Below are 17,351 nucleotides of genomic sequence, written 5' to 3'. Positions count from 1 at the left end.
CAGTAGCGGGCAATGCGCGTGGGGACGGTGACTGCCTGCGCACTCGGCGTGATGTGCCCGTCCTGCTGGTGCCAGGTGATGCGCTGGGCATCAGGGAGTCTCACTCTCACGGTCAGGGGGGCTGGGAAGAGCCCTGCTGTATGGCGGTTGAGGGGCAGGGGGGCCTGCATGGACATTCCCAGAGTGGTGGAGCCTGGGTGGAGCCGTGGACTCAGCTGGGAGGCCCAGTGGGTCACGTGGCCTCACGCTCACGGCAGGAAGGGGCCACAGAGCCTTCCCCAGGAGCCCCCCAACCGCGTCTAAAACTAACCCTTAGGCTGAAAGAGTCCAGTGGGTTAAGGCACTCAGCTCCGCGTGTGTGGCTCCGTCAGGTTCAAATCCCAGCAGCTCACAGGGCCCTCACCCAGCGTCCCAGGCACGGCTCTGAGCACCACGCATACAGCCAATGAAGATGTAAGCACAGAAGTGGGTCCCCAGCATTCTGCGGCGCCCCCGCCCCAGGCCTTCAGTCTCGCTCTGGGTTTGGACAAAGCAGACAGCTGCGACAGGCTTCCAAAGCCCGGCTTCCCCAAAGATCAGGAGTCAGCGCCCTTTGCTGAATCGGGGGAAGATAATCTCTCTCCTTCCCTCAATAGGGCTCCCCCAGAGACCTTTCTGGCCGTGGAGGGCGGATGTTGAGAGTGAAGAGTAACAGACACACCCCAGACTACAAAAGGAATGACGGTAAAGCAGCACAGATCCCCACCATGGGTAGCGGTCATGACTGTAACCCTAAAGACCCAATCAGTAACAACCCTCTCTGAATATAATGTCTCTGGAAAGAAATTCAGAGTAGAGGGGCTGGAGCGATAGTACAGCGGGGAGGGCGTTTACCTTGCACGCGGCCGACCCAGGTTCAATTCCCAACATCCCATATGGTTCCCCGAGCACCGCCAGGAGTGATTCCTGAGTGCAGAGCCAGGAGTCAGCCCTGAGCATCACTGGGTGTGACCCAAAAAGCCAAAAAAAAAAAGAAAAAGAAATTCAGAGTGGAAATGCTTAAGATGTTTAACAAGCTCAAAGAAACAATGGGACAGAGTATTAATAAAACACAAAGGATATGAGAGAAGAAATGAAAAATTACAAACAGAAATGATGGAACTGAAAAACTTGACGGGAAAATGAAAATTACTCTCTGGGCAACCTCAGCAGTGGAGCAATTGCTGCTGAGGACAAAATCAGTAGTTCAGGAAACCTTCAGGCAATAGCAGAAGATAGAAATAAGACCTTCAGGCAATAGCAGAAGATAGAAATAATTCCGCCCTCCACGGCCAGAAAGGTCTCAAAATAAATGAATGGCTGGCAAGAGAACTTTGGAATGGACTCAAAAGTAAGTGCATAAGAATCACTGGGGTCCTGGAGGGACGGAGGACGACCCTGATGAAGAAGCAACCATCAAAGCTATCATGCTGACAAGTTCCCAGAGCTGGAGAGTGCCTGCAACTAGGTCCTGGAGGCCCGTAGAGGACCAGCTAAAAGAGGGCCACATAAAAATACTCTCAGACACATCTTGATCAGAATGATGAAAACCATGGATAGTGATAGAATACTGAAAGTAACAAGAACAAAGAAAGACATTATATACAAAGAAGATTCCTTATGGTTTACAGAATATTTACCAAAGGAAACCCTCCAGGCCTGAAGATAATGCTGGAATATAGTGGGGAAAAAAGGCAATGGAATGAATACCTCACCGAGGGTACTTTTTTCAGATTGGCTTTGTTGTGGGTGAGCGATTTCCCAAGAAATCTGCAGTCTCCAGCACTCTTGTTTGCAGAATTGAAGAGCTATTAACCTGCTGGGACTACCGACCCTGGGAATGAGTGAATAAACAAACAGCCCCAAACCTGAATCCAGGCATTTTATACACTCTTATCACATCCTGCTTGGCAACATCAAAGGGCTAAGCAAGCAGAGTACAGAAGCCACATGCTCACAGTCAGTACTGAACGGCTAAAAACTTTTCTACTTGAAAGCAATGTGTGATAGCTACTTAGTCTAAACCCAGGTCATTCTCTGGACTTCCTGTCCTTGCATCCTCGGAGTGCCTCACCCTACTTCTCAGTTCTTTTAGCAGCCACCTGCTTTTCTGCTAACTTTGGTTCAGCACACCACAACTTCACTCAGAATTGAATGAATATGCAATACAATATGCAGTTCCATGGGTAAACAATAGCTCAGGAACTTCAAGTAAATAAATACAATAAAAATAAGAGAGGGGGGAGGACCTTGCATGCTGATGCCCCAAATCACATATGGTCCCTGGAGCCCCACCAGGAATCATCCCCGAGTACAGCTGGGTGTGGCCCGAAAAGCAAATTATTTAAAACATAAGTGCAAACAATGACAACAAAAAGAGTTCAGATGAGGGTGCTCATACAGCACACCTGCCGTAAGCCACCTTGTGAGAAGAAACGAGAGCCTGGGAAAGTAAACTTTTGGGTTTTGGCCATACCCAGCAGTGCTCAGGGATTATTCCTGGCTCTGTGCTCAGGGGTTACTCCTGGATGGGCTCGGGGGACCATCTGCAGTGTCAGAGATCAAACATGGGTCAGGCATGTGCAAAGGCAAGTACTTGTCTTACTTGCTGTACTGTCTCTTCAGCCCTAATTTATTATTTTAACCTTTGCTTATTTTGGGGAAGCGATGCATAGGGCCTCTGGGGACAGACAGGGGTAGTCTTCCTAGCACCCTTCTCCCTCCACCTTTGCAGATGATACAGGAGCCCCCCAAATACGGACTTGCCCTTCCCCACACCTCGCTCCCTGGCCTACCCCCATTCCCTTCCTTACCCCTTAAACCTCAGACTGGGGCCAGAAGGGCCAGGCCTGAACCCCGGCTCACCCCAGCCTAGAAAACACTGAGTACTCCCAACTTTGCTCTGAGCAACAGAGAACCCTGGTGGGGATCAGCACATCATATGGGAGTTGGGGCCTGGACGTCACAGGTGCAAAGTCTGGGAGTCCAGCATCTGGAAGCTGAATACAGGGCATGGGAGGGCTCTGGGCCTGTGTGCCAGGCGCAGATCCGGCCCGGGAACACCAGTCTTACCTTCTCTCGCCCGGGACCGCCCCGCCCCGCCAGGCTCCGCCCCCTGCAGACCTCGCCCCGCCCCTGCAGACCCTGCCCCTGCAGGCACCCTCCTGTGGGCCCCGCCCCTGCGGGCCCCGCCCCGGCCCAGCAGACCCCGCCCCAGCCCAGCACGTCCCGTCAGGCCTCAGCATGCCCCGCCCCTCCCCTGCAGGCCCCGCCCCTGCAGCAACACCCCGCCCCTTAGACCCCGCCCCGTTCCGCAGGCCCCGCCCATCCCGACAGTCCTAACAGGTCCTGTCCCGCCTCAGCAGGTCCCGCCCCGCCCCGGCAGGCCCCGCCTTGCCCCGCCCCGGCAGGCCCCCGGCTGCGCCTGCGCGGTGGCAGCGAGCGAGTTTTTCCGGGCGGCGGGCGGGCGCGCGCCCCTTCCCCAGCACGGACCCGGCGCTCCCCACGGCCCGGGCGACGCGGGCGGGGGATGGCAGCGGCGGCCGAGACCGGCGGCGGCTCCCCGCGTCCGGGCAGCCGCATCTGCAGCCCCGAGCCGGGCCACAGATTCCGGAAGGTGACGCTCACCAAGCCCACCTTCTGCCACCTCTGCTCCGACTTCATCTGGGGGCTGGTCGGTTTCCTGTGCGACGGTGAGCCCGGCCTTCCGCGACCCGCCCGCGTCCCACCCTTCCCTGGCCGGCTCACGCGGGCCGTGCCTGTGCTTGGACGGGGTGGGGCGGGAGGGCGCTGCGCACACCCGGCCTGGGTACCGCGGGCGCCCGCCGGGCCGGCCTGGCTGGCGTGTGCCGTGTAGAGCGGCCACTGGGGACGGCTCCGTGCTGGGCCCTGGGCCTGGGGGTGGGGTGCGGCTGCTGTCTGCCAGCATCGAGGGTGACCAGGCAGCCGGAACCCCGGATGTAGGGTGTGCGGCGCGGGATGCTATCGGCCAGCGCCAGGGAGGAAAGCGGGCACTGCCCGCTGCCCACACAGGCACGGGGCCCTCTTCTGGCTCGCCACTTCCGCACCACCCAGGGCAAGCTGGTGGGGCGAGGAGGAGCGCGTCCCCTGTGTGCGCCTCTCCAGCCAGGTCCCCAGGAAGACCTGCCGCCTGTCTGCCGGCTCAGGGTTCGGCCCCCTTGGGCTGTGCCTCTGCAGCACGCAGTGTGTGGAGAGGCAGGAGCCTGCACAGTCCTGGGGGCGTGGGACGTCGGGGCCTAGGGGGGGCATCGCGCTCACGAGGCTCCTCCCCCCAGTGTGCAACTTCATGTCCCACGAGAAGTGCCTGAAGCAAGTGAAGATGCCCTGTGCCAGCCTGGCGCCCGGCCTGGTCCGCGTGCGTAGGGGTCACGGCGCCCGAGGGCGGGGACTGCGGGTGGGGGGTTGCCCCGTCCGGTGTCTGAGCGGCTGCCCCCGCAGGTCCCCGTGGCGCACTGCTTCGGCCCACGCCGGCTGTTGAGGCGGCGCTTCTGCGCGGTGTGCCGGCGGGGCCTGGACGCGCCCGCACTGCGCTGCGAAGGTAGCTGGGGGCGCGGGCTGGGGGGATGGGGGCGGGGCGCCGCCTCTGGCCGGCCCTGACCCTACCGCCCCCCAGTGTGTGAGCTGCACGTTCACCCCGACTGTGTGCCCTTCGCCTGCAGCGACTGCCGCCAGTGCCACCGGGATGGTCACCGGGACCCTGTGAGTACGGCGGCGCCCGGGCTGCTGGGGTTGGGGGGGGGGGGTTGACTGGTGTGGGCCCCTGAGCTGACTCCCCGCGGTGGCCATCCTCTGCAGGACACGCAGCTGCACCACTGGCGGGAGGGCAACCTGCCCGCCGGCGCGCGCTGCCAAGTCTGCAGGAAGACCTGCGGCTCGTCCGACGTGCTGGCCGGTGTCCGCTGCGAGTGGTGCGGCGTGCAGGTGGGCTTGAGCAGGCAGCAGGGGGGCCGCGCCTTGTCTGTCGGGCTCTGCCCCCTCTTTCCCAGCTGTGCAGAGCCGGGGCTTCCTGGGAGCTGGGCGTGTGTGCAGAGCCTCCCTGCAGCCCCTCGCGGTGCCTCCCCAGGCCCACTCCGTCTGCGCTGTGGTGATTGCTGCCGAGTGCACCTTTGGGCGCCTGTCCAGCTTGATCCTGCCCCCCACGTGCGTGCGCCTGCTATCCCGAAACTTCAGCAAAATGCACTGTTTCCGTATCTGCGAGCCGCTGGTGGAGCCAGGTGAGGGCCGGGAGGGAAGAGGGTGGCGGGTGGGGGTCTTGAGGCAGCAGCCACTGTCCGTCTGCAGGGGACTGGGAGGAGAATGAGGACAGCAGCGCCAGCCCAGGCAGGGAGGGGCTTGCCCCTGAGTCTGGTAAGTGTCCCTTGTGTGGCCCCGCCCTGCCCCATCCTGGCCATGTCCCCTCCCCTGCCCTGTCCCCACCACAGAGCCACACCCGCTTCCCTCGGCCCAGGCAAACAGATCCTGAGGGTCTTTGACGGCAACGATGCGGTGCAGCGGAACCACTTCCGGCTCATCGTGGTGCCACGCCAGGCCCGGAGCGAGGAGGTGCTGGTAAGCTGCAGCATGGCCGTGGGGGCGTCCCGGAGAGGCCCTGAGCCCTGCAGCCTGCGACCCTCTGTAGGAGGTGGCTCTGCGGGCTTACTACCTTCCTGAGGACCCTGAGAACTTGGAGCTGCAGGCGCTGCCGGCCGCCACCCCAGGGGAGATGCCCACGGCCTGGATCCTTCGTGCCCGGCCCCGCACGCAGGAAGTCCTGAAGATCTACCCTGCCTGGCTCCAGTGAGGCCCGGCGCAGGGCCGGGTGGGGGTGGGAGGTGCCCAGGCCAGGCCTAAGCTTGACCTCTGCAGGGAGGGCGAGGCCTGCGTGTCCGTCTGTGTGACCCCACAGAGCACCGCAGGGACCGTGGTGCTGGAGGTCCTGCCGCTGCTCGGGCGCCAGGTGGGTCCTGGGGGCTCCCCGGAGGGTCCCTGGGAGGGAGCTGGGGGCCAGAGTTAATGTCCACCCCCCACCACAGGCTGAGGGTGCCCTGAGCTTCCAGCTGGTGGAAGTGGTCATGGGGAGCAAGCAAGGTGAGTGTCACAGAGTGCCCTGGAGCCGCCCGCCCTGCCGCTCCCAGGTGCCTGCTCCTCAGTGCACTCTGTCCTCCAGTCCAGCGGACACCCCTGGCCGACAGCGAGTCACTGCTCGACCGGCTTCGAGATATCCGGCAGGTGGGTGCTGTGGCTGCTGCCCCCACCGTGCCCAGCCTGACCTCGGGGGTGCCCTGTGCCAGGGCTCAGCACCTGCCCCCTCGCCCCTCCCTCCGCAGACGTCCCTGCGGCAGATGAACCAGGTGCGCTTCTACGTGGCCGAGAGCAGGGCCGTGGCCCCACGGGTCTCTCTGTTTGTTGGTGGCCTGCCGTGCAGTCTGTCCCCCCAGGAGTATCGTGACCTGCTGGACGAGGCCCTGGCCACCAAAGGTGCGGGGTCTGCCTGGACTGGCCCAGCAGGGACTGAGGGCTGCTGAAGGTGGAGTGTGGGTGCTGGAGGAATCGGGTGCAGGGGCGGCAGCAGGGTGCAAGGACTGGGGCCAGGGTCAGTCTTCTGCCCCCTTGCAGCTGGCCTGGTGTCTGTGAGCCACGTCTATTCCTCTCAAGGTGAGCCTGCCCCACCCCACCATTAGGTGGGAGAACCCTGCCCTTCCTGCTTCCGGGTTAAAGGCCGTCCCCAGGTAGGTGGGCCCTGAGCTCCCTCAGGAGGCCAGGGCCAGGGAAACCTGAAGTGGTGGCTTTGCCAAGAGGTGACCGAGACTTGCCATGGGGGTCTCCATGTGCCCAGCGGAGGGGCCGGTGTGTGGCCATCCCTGTCCTTGGGGCCCCGGGACAGGGAGGCCACCCATCTGCCCCACCGCTGCCTGGTGGCAGCCATTCCCCACGTGGGCAAGGGCTGGCAGGGCAGCTGGGGCTCTGTGAGGGGCTCGCTGCGACCCCCCTGCCTGCCACAGGTGCCGCCGTGCTGGAGGTGAGCTGCTTCGCCGAGGCCGAGCGTCTGTACATGCTGGCCCGGGAGACGGCTGTGCGTGGCCAAGCGCTGAGTGCCCTCGTGCTCCCAGAGGTGCTGGTGAGTGGGCTGGGGCTCCTGGGAGCAGAGGTCTTCTGGGCGCTCAGTGGCCTGAGCAGCTGGGTCTCGGTGCCCAGCGGTGCTCTCTGGGTCTCCCTGATGTTGGACGTGTCCTGAAAACCAGCTGTGTCAGAGGGCCGCACGGCCTGGTGGTGGCAGTGAGCCCTGGGGTCTCCCTGGAAGTCAGGGTCACACTTGTGACCCAGCTCACAGGTCAGCATGGTCCTGTGGAGCACCTCTGGGTCAGGCCACCCGGGCCTGGCCACTCGCCCCTGTGGCACAGGCGTCTTGGGGGGTGGAGAGGGCTGCTCATGCCCTCTCGGTGCGCTGGCCTGAAGAGCAACTGCGGGTCAGGAGGTGACACGGTGACACGGGTGTGGTCACCGTGGAGGTGCTGTGGCTGTGTCAGTGGCATGCTGGGCCACAGGTGGTGGCCCTACCCGGACAGCAGTGCAGGGCTGTGTGGCCTTGGGAACGCGCCCTGACCCAGCCCCCCCATCAGCACACAAAGCTGCCCCCAGGCTGCCGGCCCCTCCTCGTGTTTGTCAACCCCAAGAGTGGAGGCCTCCAGGGCCGTGACCTGCTCGCCAGTTTCCGGAAGCTGCTGAACCCTCACCAGGTCTTTGACCTGACCAATGGCGGGCCTCTGCCTGGGTGAGTCGGGGCCCAGGAGGGACACACACACACACAGATACACATACACACACACACACACACACACACACACATGCATGATCTGCATACAAACACAGATCTCCACACATACAGGCAAGCCCAGCACACATACACACACGCCTTACATGTTATGAACTTGCACAGGTTGGTCCAGCACACACACATGCACTGCACACATGCACATGTGCACACATACAAGCAGGCCCAGCACTTGCATACATATGTGCACACACATACATGCACATGCCCTGCACATGCAAACAAATGTGCTCATACACAAGCAGGCTCAGCATACACATATGCACACTCAGGTGGACCTAGCACACATACATGCATGCACATGCCCTGCATACACATATGCACAAGCAGGTGGACCTAGCACACACATGCATGCACACACCTTGAATACACATATATACATGCATACAGGTGGGCCCAGCACATACACATGTACATGCTCTGCATATGCATACACGTGTGCATACACAGGCAGGCCCAGTATATTTTTTATGCCCTGCACACGCATATACACATGCACACACAGGCGGACCTAATGCATATGCACATACCTGCGCATTCCTCACGCATGCGCGCGCGCACACACACACACACACACACACACACACACACACACACACACACACACAGGAGCTCCAGGGGCTTGGCGATGCATTGTGGCTTGAAGCTGCCAGAGAGACTGTCCCTCACTGTCCTCACTATGTCCCTCATTTTGTCCCTCACTGGGCAGCTAACACTGTCTATCTCCACCCAGGCTCCACCTGTTTGCCCAGGTGCCGTACTTCCGGGTGCTGGTGTGTGGAGGAGATGGCACTGTGGGCTGGGTGCTTGCTGCCCTGGAGGAGATGCGGCATCATCTGGCTTGCCCTGACCCGTCGGTGGCCATCCTGCCCCTGGGCACAGGTGGGTCAGTGACTGTGGGTTGTCCTGGCCCATCCCTGTGGAGGTGGGCGTCAGCCTGCATGTGCCTGTGTTGCAGGGAATGACCTTGGCCGTGTGCTCCGCTGGGGGCCTGGCTACAGCGGGGAGGACCCACTGTCCATGCTGCTGTCAGTGGACGAGGCAGACGCTGTGCTTGTGGACCGCTGGACCATCCTGCTGGATGCTCAGCAGGCCAGCGGTGCTGAGAGCAGTGCCGAGGACGCCGAGCCTCCCAAGGTGTGGTGGGGGGTGTAGCTGGCTGGGTGGGGGTTGTCCCGGCTGCTGGGGCTCAGTGGGATGCTCGGCCTCAGATCGTGCAGATGAGCAACTACTGTGGGATTGGCATCGACGCAGAGCTGAGCCTGGACTTCCACCAGGCGCGGGAGGAGGAGCCTGGCAAGTTCACCAGCAGGTACCAGCTGGCGCCTGTGGGCGGCCCCTCCCCAGGGCTGCCCTGCCTCACTGCGGCATCTGTCCTCTAGGTTCCACAACAAGGGCATGTACCTGCGGGCCGGGCTGCAGAAGATGAGCCACTGCCGGGGTCTGCACAAGGAGGTGCGGCTGCAGGTGGGGCGGCAGGAAGTGGCACTGCCCAGCCTCGAGGGCCTCATCTTCATCAACATTCCCAGGTGCAGGGGTGGGGCAGCGGGCAGCGGGGTGGGGCGAGCCAGCGACCACCCTGCCTCATGGCACACCCTCCTTGTAGCTGGGGCTCAGGGGCTGACCTGTGGGGCTCCGACAACGACTCGAGGTTCGAGAAGCCGCGTATGGACGATGGGCTACTGGAGGTGGTGGGGGTGACGGGCGTCCTGCACATGGTGAGCAGGGGGCGGCGCCTCAGAGATGGGGCGGTGGGGCGGGCGCCTGGCAGCGCAGCAGCCCTGAGATGGCGTACCACCCACCCCAGGGCCAGGTCCAGGGCGGGCTACGCTCGGGCATCCGCATTGCTCAGGGCTCCTACTTCCGAGTGACCCTCCTCAAGGCCACCCCCGTGCAGGTGGACGGCGAGCCCTGGGTTCAGGCGCCTGGGCACATCATCATATCAGCTGCTGGCCCGAAGGTACGTCAGGCCAGGGAGGCTGGCCCCCCTCCCCCCCCCCCCCGCCCCTTCTGCCCGATGTGCTCCCCCCGCCCCCAGGTGCACATGCTGCGCAAGGCCAAGCAGAGGCCCCGGAAGGCTGATGGGGCATGTGCCCCCAGTGGAGACAAGTAGAGGTCCTGTGGGAGCACGGGATGCTGACGGACAGATGACCCCTCGTGGAGTCCCCTGGGCCTGGCGCCGATCACTGTCACAGGCTGGAGGCTGCTACCTGACAGATACAGGCCAGTCTGGCCAGCAGCGCCCACAGCCCCAGACGCCCCTCAGGAGCTGCCTTTCACTGTGCAGCCCAGCAGTAGGAGGGACAGAGGCCCACTAGGCCTGGCCCAGCCTGGGGTGGTGGAGGAGACCCTTTCATCACCCAAGAGGCACCAGCACTTTGTCGTCCCACCCGCCTGCAGCTGATGCCAGGCCTGCCACCAGCTGCCCCCTACCCCCCGCCACCAGTTCTGTCCACACCCTACACACACGCACACACACACACACAGTTTCCGTCTCAGTGCTGTAATTGCTGCACAGGCCCATGTCCAATGCAGGTTGGCTGTGACTAGTGTCGTGGTGGCCTTGTCTGTATTTGTGCCTGTAACTGACCACTCCCCACTGTGCCCCAAGTCACGTCCAGACAAATACAGCCTGGTCTCGCTGTCCCTGTGCCTCGTCTTTGCCTGGGGCCCGGGGGCAGCCGGACGCAGCTTCCAGGCGGCTCCTCTCAGCCTGGGGCGCCTGACAAGCTGCTTCCTGAGGCCCAGACAGTCCCCTCTGACAGCAGGAGGCCACCTCACGGTGGGCCTGCTCTGGTCTGCCCACCACTCGCTGTTCCTGCATGTCCGCAGAGCGACGCAGGCCATGGGGCTGCTCAACACGCTGGCGCTGGCCTTCGTGGAGGTCGGGGAGGAGGGGGGAGCGGACGTCCTCCTCACGCCGGGGTCCAGCTCGGAGCAGGGCCCGCAGCACAGCCAGGCCCAGGCGCACGAGCAGGCGCAGCAGCAGGAAGGCGAAGGGCACGGCCAGCTGCATGAGGTGGAAGATGGCTGTGCTGAAGCGGCTCAGGAAGCAGGTGGACACGAAGGCCAGCAGGCTGGCACACGGGTACAGCGCCAGCTTGGCAAACATGAAGGCATGCTCCTGACCCCCGAAGCGGGCGGCCGGCTGCAGTGTCTCGCCCTGGTGCAGCAGGGCTGCAGTCCAGGTGGCAAACTGGAAGATGCTCGCGAAGAAGATGATGACGCAGCTGACGCGCACGCGCTCCAGCTCGTCGTGCGGCCGCCGGGCGAAGGCTGAGGTCTGCTGGTAGGCCAGCGGCAGGCCGCCCACGAAGGCCAGCGCCAGCGTGTTGAGCAGCCCCATGGCCTGCGTCGCTCTGCGGACATGCAGGAACAGCGAGTGGTGGGCAGACCAGAGCAGGCCCACCGTGGCGAAGGAGCCAAAGTAGGCCAGGAAGCGGGGGCCGAACTCACTCAGTGCCGCCACCAGGCTGCCGTGGAACTTGTCCTTCACGTCCCTGGGGTCTGGGATGTTGTCCTCACTGCAAGAGGACAGAGCGTCAGCAGTCCTGCCTGGGCTCACACTCGGCACAACCAGTTTCTAGGATACCCGGGGGGGTGGGGGCTCCAGCTGCCCCTTGGTGGCCTGACTGCCCCCGCCTCCGGGGAGCCCTCCTGCGCCATGCCCGCCGGGGAACCGTAGCTCCATGCTACCCACACCAGCCGTTATGGCACACTGGCTCCAACTGCCAGGAGCAAGAGAGCCAAGACCGTCAGACATGAAGCTTGGCTGGCCCCTGGTCCGGGGGGGCAGCTGGCTCCTCACCAGATGTCCAGAATGAGCAGCGTGGCTACGATGGCGTAGACCCCGTCACTGAAGGCTTCCACACGCTCCTTGCTGAGTGGCTCGTGCAGGTCAAAGGTGAAGAGCTCCATGCTGGGGGCTGGGGGCTCCCTGGGGCCTGTGGGTGGAACGGGGCCAAGCCCCTGTCACTGGGCTGGCCTGAGCGGTAGGCATGTGGCTGGAGGTGCCCGCTCTGGGGGCCAGGGGCACGGGGCCTACCCGTGACTCTGCTCTTGCACCAGCTGGCGGCTTTGCTGACGTAGGGGAGGAAGATGACAGTGGCCATCAGCAGGTAGGACTGAGGAGGGAGACACAGCGGTCAGGCGATTCCCAGGAGGAACACTCGAGCGTTCCTGTCACCAGGCCCCGCCCACTAGTGCAGAACTGATTCATACAGACACTTCTCAGGGGCCTGCTCAGCTGTGGGAGACACTGCAGGGGGCAGGAGTCTGGGGAGAGCAGGGTATGTGCACCAGCCCTGGGCAGCACCATCCACACAGAAATGCAGTGCCCAGGCCTGGTGCCCAACCCCCCCCCAGCCTACCTTCTCTTCCTTCATCCTGGGCACCTGTCCAGGATGGGGACATGCCTCACCCCCATGGCCCTTCCACCCTGGGGCTGTATCTGTGCTGCAACCCCTGCACACACAGGCCCCCACAGTAGCTCCTTTCTGGTGCTCCCCTTCCTCCCCAAGGGTCCAGCCTGCTCCTCCCCATGGGTCCAGCCTGCTCCTTCCCGGTGTGGAGCTCCTTCCCTTTCAGTCTAGCCTCTAGGCTCCCGGCCTCCACAAGGCACCAGGCTCTGGATGTGCTCCCTGCAGGGTGCCACGGCTGGGCTCCACCGACTTACCATGAGGTTGCTTCCTGGGGTCCAAGGAGCTGGCCTTCCAGCTGAGGGGTCACTTCTCACCCCAAGGGGGTCTGCACCTGCCCTCCAGCCTTGCCCTGGGCCCACTGATCTGCAAAGGCCCCACAGCTCGCCCTATGGCCGCCTGCCCTGTCTCTGCTCAGACTCTGAGAAGAACCGCACTCACCAGGGGGTAGAAAAAGAGGGAGAAGCAGGCGGCAGCGAGGCACAGCACGGGCCCACGGAGCACGATGCCCAGGATGTGCCGCTGGTACAGGCCCCTGTGGGCAGAGCGCCCGATCCGAGGGTCCAGGAGGTGCGGGAAGTAGAATGCGTACACCACAATCAGCGCCTGGCAGGGGCACAGGTGGGACTGGGTGCTGCATGCCCACACACACCCACACGTGCCCCTGTGCCCGTGCACCCAGGGCAGGATCATGCCGACCACAGGTATGTGGGGACGAGGGGTCCTGCGTGGCCCTGGGCCCCCCATGGGTGCTCCTGTACCTGCACGGTGCCGATGGCGATCACACACACACAGAACAGGAAGATGCCCAGGGGCACGTCGGGAAAGGTCACCATCAGGGAGAACTAGAGCCGCAGAACAAACGAGAGGGTTGTGCAGGGCGGGGGCTCCAGCAGCCGGGCCTGGATCAGCTGGGGGTTGAAACTCCGCTTGCTGAACCCTCAGGCCCAGGCCTGAGATAGGGACCGTGCACCGGTCAGGGTCAGTGCTGCCAGGGCGGCAAGGACCCAGGCCAGATGTGAGTGGGGCTCACTCAGGGCGCCTGAGCCCCTTCCTCCTTCCAGCCTGACACATGGCCCCAGCACTCAGCTCCAGAAACTTCTCTTCATTTACACCCACCAGCCTGAGCAATTCTGGGCCTGGTGGCAGGGAGGGGTGCGGAGGATGTGGCCGAGGCGCTCACCGTGAAGGGAAGGAAGGTGATGGTCATCATGCAGGCCTGCAAGGTGTGGGAAGGGGAGTAAGGCCGGTGAAGAGGCCCCAGAGCTAGCGTCTGGCCTGCACCAGGAAGCCAACACCTGGCCCCACTGGAAAGCTGTGAAGTCTGCCATGTGCAGGGGAAGGAGCCAAAGGCTGGCCTCCCCCTCGTGGTCCTCCCCCTCACCATCCTCCTCACAATCCTGCCCTCCCCTCACCATCTTCAGTGAAGCTGAGGTCTCCTCCCACCGCCCACCCCCACCCCCACCCGTGGAGGGACAGACTCACCAAGTTGAGCAGGGCGAGTGTGTCATCGATTTTCCCAACCAGCTGGAACAATCTAGCAAGGGAGAAGAGTGGAGTCAGGTGTCAGGCTCACCTTCCCAGCCTCTTTCCCGCTCCAGCACGCGAGAGTCAGCGTGACCCAGGTGGAGACCAGGCACAGCTAGAAGGCAGGATGCCCAGGTGCCTTGGCGCTCTGGGTACCGGCCTGCGCTCTGCTGCAGCTCTGTGGGGGCAGGGAGCCAGGCTCCCACCCCAGGGCCCCAGGCCTGTGGAAGCTCAGCTGCATCTGCCTGGCTGTGGGGCTTCAAGCAACAATCCTGACAGGGGGTTCTGAGCAAGCTGGCGGGCGCCCAGGTAGGTCTCTCCTAGCCCTAGGGCAAGCCACCTGTGTCCAGAGACAAGGTGGTAGCAGCAGTCACCCTGCAGTGCTGAGGGGACACAGCCCAGCCCCAGCCCCAGCCGCCTCTGGAGCACACGGGGGCTCGCTCTGGACCTCCCGGAACAGAGCTGGGAAGGAAGGGGAGCACAGCAGCACCTGGGCTCCTCAGCACAGGCTCTGACCCTGCCCAGCGTGCGACACACACACCACACGCACACACGCACACACGTCTGACCTTGTGTGCGCAGCCCAGGCCACGGTGACAATGAGAAAAGTCATCAGGTACACAGCTATCCTGGTTGCTAGAAGTTTCTGGATCCCCTTGTCGAACTCCTGAACAGCAAAGCAGCAACAGATGCGGCCATGCACCTGGCAGGAGCCAGCTGCCGGGGCTCCCAGGACCCGTGTCCCTGCACAGCCTCCCTCAGGGGTTCCTGTACAGTCCTGAGGCTCCTCAGGGCATCTGTGCCGGCAAGTGTTTCCATTCTGGAACACTCCTTTTGTCTGAAACTGTCTCTGAGGCAGAGTGTGGCCCTTGGTGCACTGGGGACGGAGGCCAGAGCTGGCAGAGCCGGGCTGGTGCTACGAGGTGAGGACCAAGACGGCCAGTGCCCAGGGCCCGCCTCTGCTGTCACCGCTTCGTCTACTCCTGTCCCGTCCCACACACAGGAGACATGTCAGGGGCTGGGCAGAGGGGCTGCATGGGGAATGGAGGCGTGCTCCCCACAGAGCACTGGCAAGGCAGGGGCCGAGCTGGGAAGGAGTCTGCATGGAGCCCGTGCGTATCTGTGTGTGATTAGTGACAGGAGTCCTGGAGCCCGTGTGTGTCTGTGTTTGACCTGGTGACAGGAGCCCTGGAGCCCGTGCATGTCTGTGTGTGTGTGTCTGTGTGTGTGTGATTTGGTGACAGGAGTCCTGGAGCCTGTGTGTGTGTGTGTGTGTGTGTGTGTGTGTGTGTGTGATTGGTGACAGGAGTCCTGGAGCCTGTGTGTCTGTCCGTGTTTGACCTGGTGACAGGAGCCCTGGAGCCTGTGTGTCTGTCCGTGTTTGACCTAGTGACATGAGCCCTGGAGCCCGTGTGTGTGTCTGTGACCCAGTGTCAGGAGCCCTGAAGCTCCGTGTTGGCATGTGAGCCGGGTGACAGCTGATCTGCTCCAAGTGATGGCTAACCTGGAATGTGTGTCTGTGCGTGGGCTGGGTGGCAGAGCAGACATGATGAGGTGAGAGACCAGGGCCTCCTGGATCCGCGGGCCAGGACTGGGGCTGAGAGAACCCAGCCTTGTGGCTCAGAGGTGTTGCTGGGGGCAGCCACGTGCCTGGCAGCTGTGTCTGGCCAGGCCCACCCTGCACCTCAGGGCTGGAGGACCGATACCCCTGGAGTCTTCTGTTGTCCTCCCACCTGCTGAACCCAAGATACCTGTTCTGGGGAGATCTCCGTGTGGGTCACAGGCAGGATCTAGACAGAGACACAAAGGGGTCTGAGAACATTCTCCCGTGGTGGGCTGATCCTTAGACACAAGTGGGGTTCCCTCCATGCTGAGGGTTGCTCCACCCCCCTGGGCGGGGTTCACAGACCATCACAGTGGCGATGATGGACAGCAGTGCGTCACTGAAGCTGAGCATGCGCTGGGAGTGCTGTGTGCCCTCCACGGGCTCCTCATCCTTCCTGCCCGTCGGCAGGTCTCCCTGCTCTGGTTGCAGAGGGCTGGACATGGCAGGACCTGGGAGGAAGCACAGGTCTGAGCATGGTACGGCACGGAACTCTCCCGTTTCCCTGCTGCCAGCAGCCAAGCCTCTGCAGTCCCCGTGACAGATCACACAGTGACACCCATGCCCCCCAGGAAGTTCCTGGAAGTCTGCTGACCACCCCAGATGCTGTGCTATCCCCTTCCGGTCCTGTGCATCTCTGGGGCAGATGCCCCGTTGCTCAGGGGACGGGTTTGGGAGGCTGAGTCAGGTCCAGTTAGAGCTCCTGGTACAGGTCTGACAGGGGGCTCCATCTGCTGTGGTCCACCACATACTGCAGGTGCTGAGTGGTCTGAGAACATGGGGTTCTGTGTCCTAAGGGGCACACCAACAAGCCCACAGCAGGTTTCCATGCAGCTGTTCTGCAGGGATGGAGCCTGTCGCAGGGTGATGCACGCTGCAGATCAGGTGAGAGAAGGTGGCCGCCTGCAAGGCAAGCACCGTGCCCGCTGTAGTCTCTGGCCTGACCTGTTCTTACAGAAAAGTCTGCTGAGATAGTAACTAGAATGGTACTAGATTACAGATGGATCTGAGCAGACACATCAAGCCCACTTCTCCGATGTATGTCTCTTTCCCACCGCTGAAGATCATTAATGCCTGCTTCTTAATTTCTAGAAGTCTTGCACATCCTGGTACTCGGCCAGGCAGGCTAAGAAGTTCACTGCTAAGACACAAGAGTGTGATGCTGGGGGCCTCCAGGACTGTACTCAGGGATGCTCAGGGGTCTCCAGAGCTGCACGGGGGGCGAGGGTGCTTGGGGGCGCCATGTGGTGCCAGGGCGTGCACTCAGGTGCTGGCTTTTGCAAAGCGTGTGCTCTGCCACACTGAGCATCTCCCCAGACCCGGTAACACTTTAATTAGTCCCGGTATGTTGTGCCAGGATCTGAATCTGATTCTTCGCTTGGAGGCAAACCACTGGGCAGCTACAGGCTGTTCACCAGGCAACGCAGGGCTGGCTTCCTGCAGCACGGCGTTCCACCTGGGGACACCCGGCAATTCCCAGGCGGCCAGGGTCTCCGAATACCCTTTCCTCCTGCTGCTGCCCCCCCCCCGGCTCAGCCCTTGTCCTGGCTGCACGGCCTGCCGCTCCCTCGGGAACCCCTACTCCGCTGCCCACCCCTTCTTGGCTGGGGTCTGCTGGGAGGGCCGCGGTTTACCGGTCACCGGGTGGGCAATGCCCGGGCCGCCTGCAGTGTGGTCCATGCAGGTGTGCCCGGGGGCGGCCGTCTTACCTGGGGCGGCTCCGGGGCACGCCCGAGCACCGGACGCCGAGCTGCACGCCGCCCACGGCGGCCGTCTCGAGCAGACGCTCACGGGAACGCCCGCTCGCCGGGCCCCGGCCGGTCCCGGGGTCGCCGCAGCGCCCGTCCGCTGCGCAGGTTGCAGCGCGGGAGCGGGACTTCCGGGGCGGGGCGCGGCGGCGGAAGCGCGACCTCTGCGCGATGTCAGGTCGGGGCGGAAGCCGGTGCGGCTCGGG

The 17,351-nt window shown here is 63.0% G+C and overlaps 2 protein-coding genes across 3 annotated transcripts; one reads left to right on the top strand and one right to left on the bottom strand.

Moving 5' to 3' along the window:
- Nucleotides 1-3,448: 3,448 nt before the first annotated feature.
- DGKQ (diacylglycerol kinase theta) lies at nt 3,449-10,495 on the top strand. The gene is made up of 23 exons (XM_004617441.2): nt 3,449-3,710; nt 4,314-4,393; nt 4,477-4,576; nt 4,652-4,737; nt 4,834-4,959; nt 5,102-5,252; nt 5,320-5,385; nt 5,486-5,586; nt 5,657-5,814; nt 5,884-5,974; nt 6,051-6,105; nt 6,185-6,246; nt 6,345-6,495; nt 6,634-6,672; nt 7,020-7,135; nt 7,638-7,789; nt 8,583-8,731; nt 8,808-8,986; nt 9,061-9,161; nt 9,232-9,378; nt 9,456-9,567; nt 9,657-9,809; nt 9,888-10,495. The coding sequence occupies exons 1-23, from the start codon at nt 3,548-3,550 to the stop codon at nt 9,960-9,962; spliced, it is 2,613 nt and encodes an 870-aa protein (XP_004617498.2). The 5' UTR covers nt 3,449-3,547; the 3' UTR covers nt 9,963-10,495.
- On the bottom strand, nt 10,000-17,309 carry TMEM175 (transmembrane protein 175). 2 transcript variants are annotated; one of them, XM_004617440.3, is made up of 12 exons: nt 17,107-17,309; nt 15,704-15,849; nt 15,546-15,584; nt 14,364-14,461; nt 13,753-13,804; nt 13,451-13,486; nt 13,029-13,112; nt 12,709-12,873; nt 11,895-11,973; nt 11,658-11,793; nt 10,727-11,373; nt 10,000-10,631 (listed from the first exon to the last, which is right to left on the bottom strand). In XM_004617440.3, the coding sequence occupies exons 2-12, from the start codon at nt 15,839-15,841 to the stop codon at nt 10,627-10,629; spliced, it is 1,479 nt and encodes a 492-aa protein (XP_004617497.2). In that variant the 5' UTR covers nt 15,842-15,849; nt 17,107-17,309; the 3' UTR covers nt 10,000-10,626. The 2 variants fall into 2 exon arrangements, with proteins under 2 accessions (XP_004617497.2, XP_054996834.1); XM_055140859.1 differs by lacking the exons at nt 14,364-14,461; nt 17,107-17,309 and having other exon boundaries at nt 10,001-10,631; nt 15,704-15,758.
- Between the last annotated feature and the right edge of the window lie 42 nt (nt 17,310-17,351).

This window comes from Sorex araneus, chromosome 5 (assembly GCF_027595985.1).
Source record: "Sorex araneus isolate mSorAra2 chromosome 5, mSorAra2.pri, whole genome shotgun sequence".
In the NCBI taxonomy this organism is placed as follows: domain Eukaryota; kingdom Metazoa; phylum Chordata; class Mammalia; order Eulipotyphla; family Soricidae; genus Sorex; species Sorex araneus.
The sequence above is the reverse complement of the archived record's forward strand: the minus strand, read 5'-3'. Positions and strand labels throughout refer to the sequence as shown.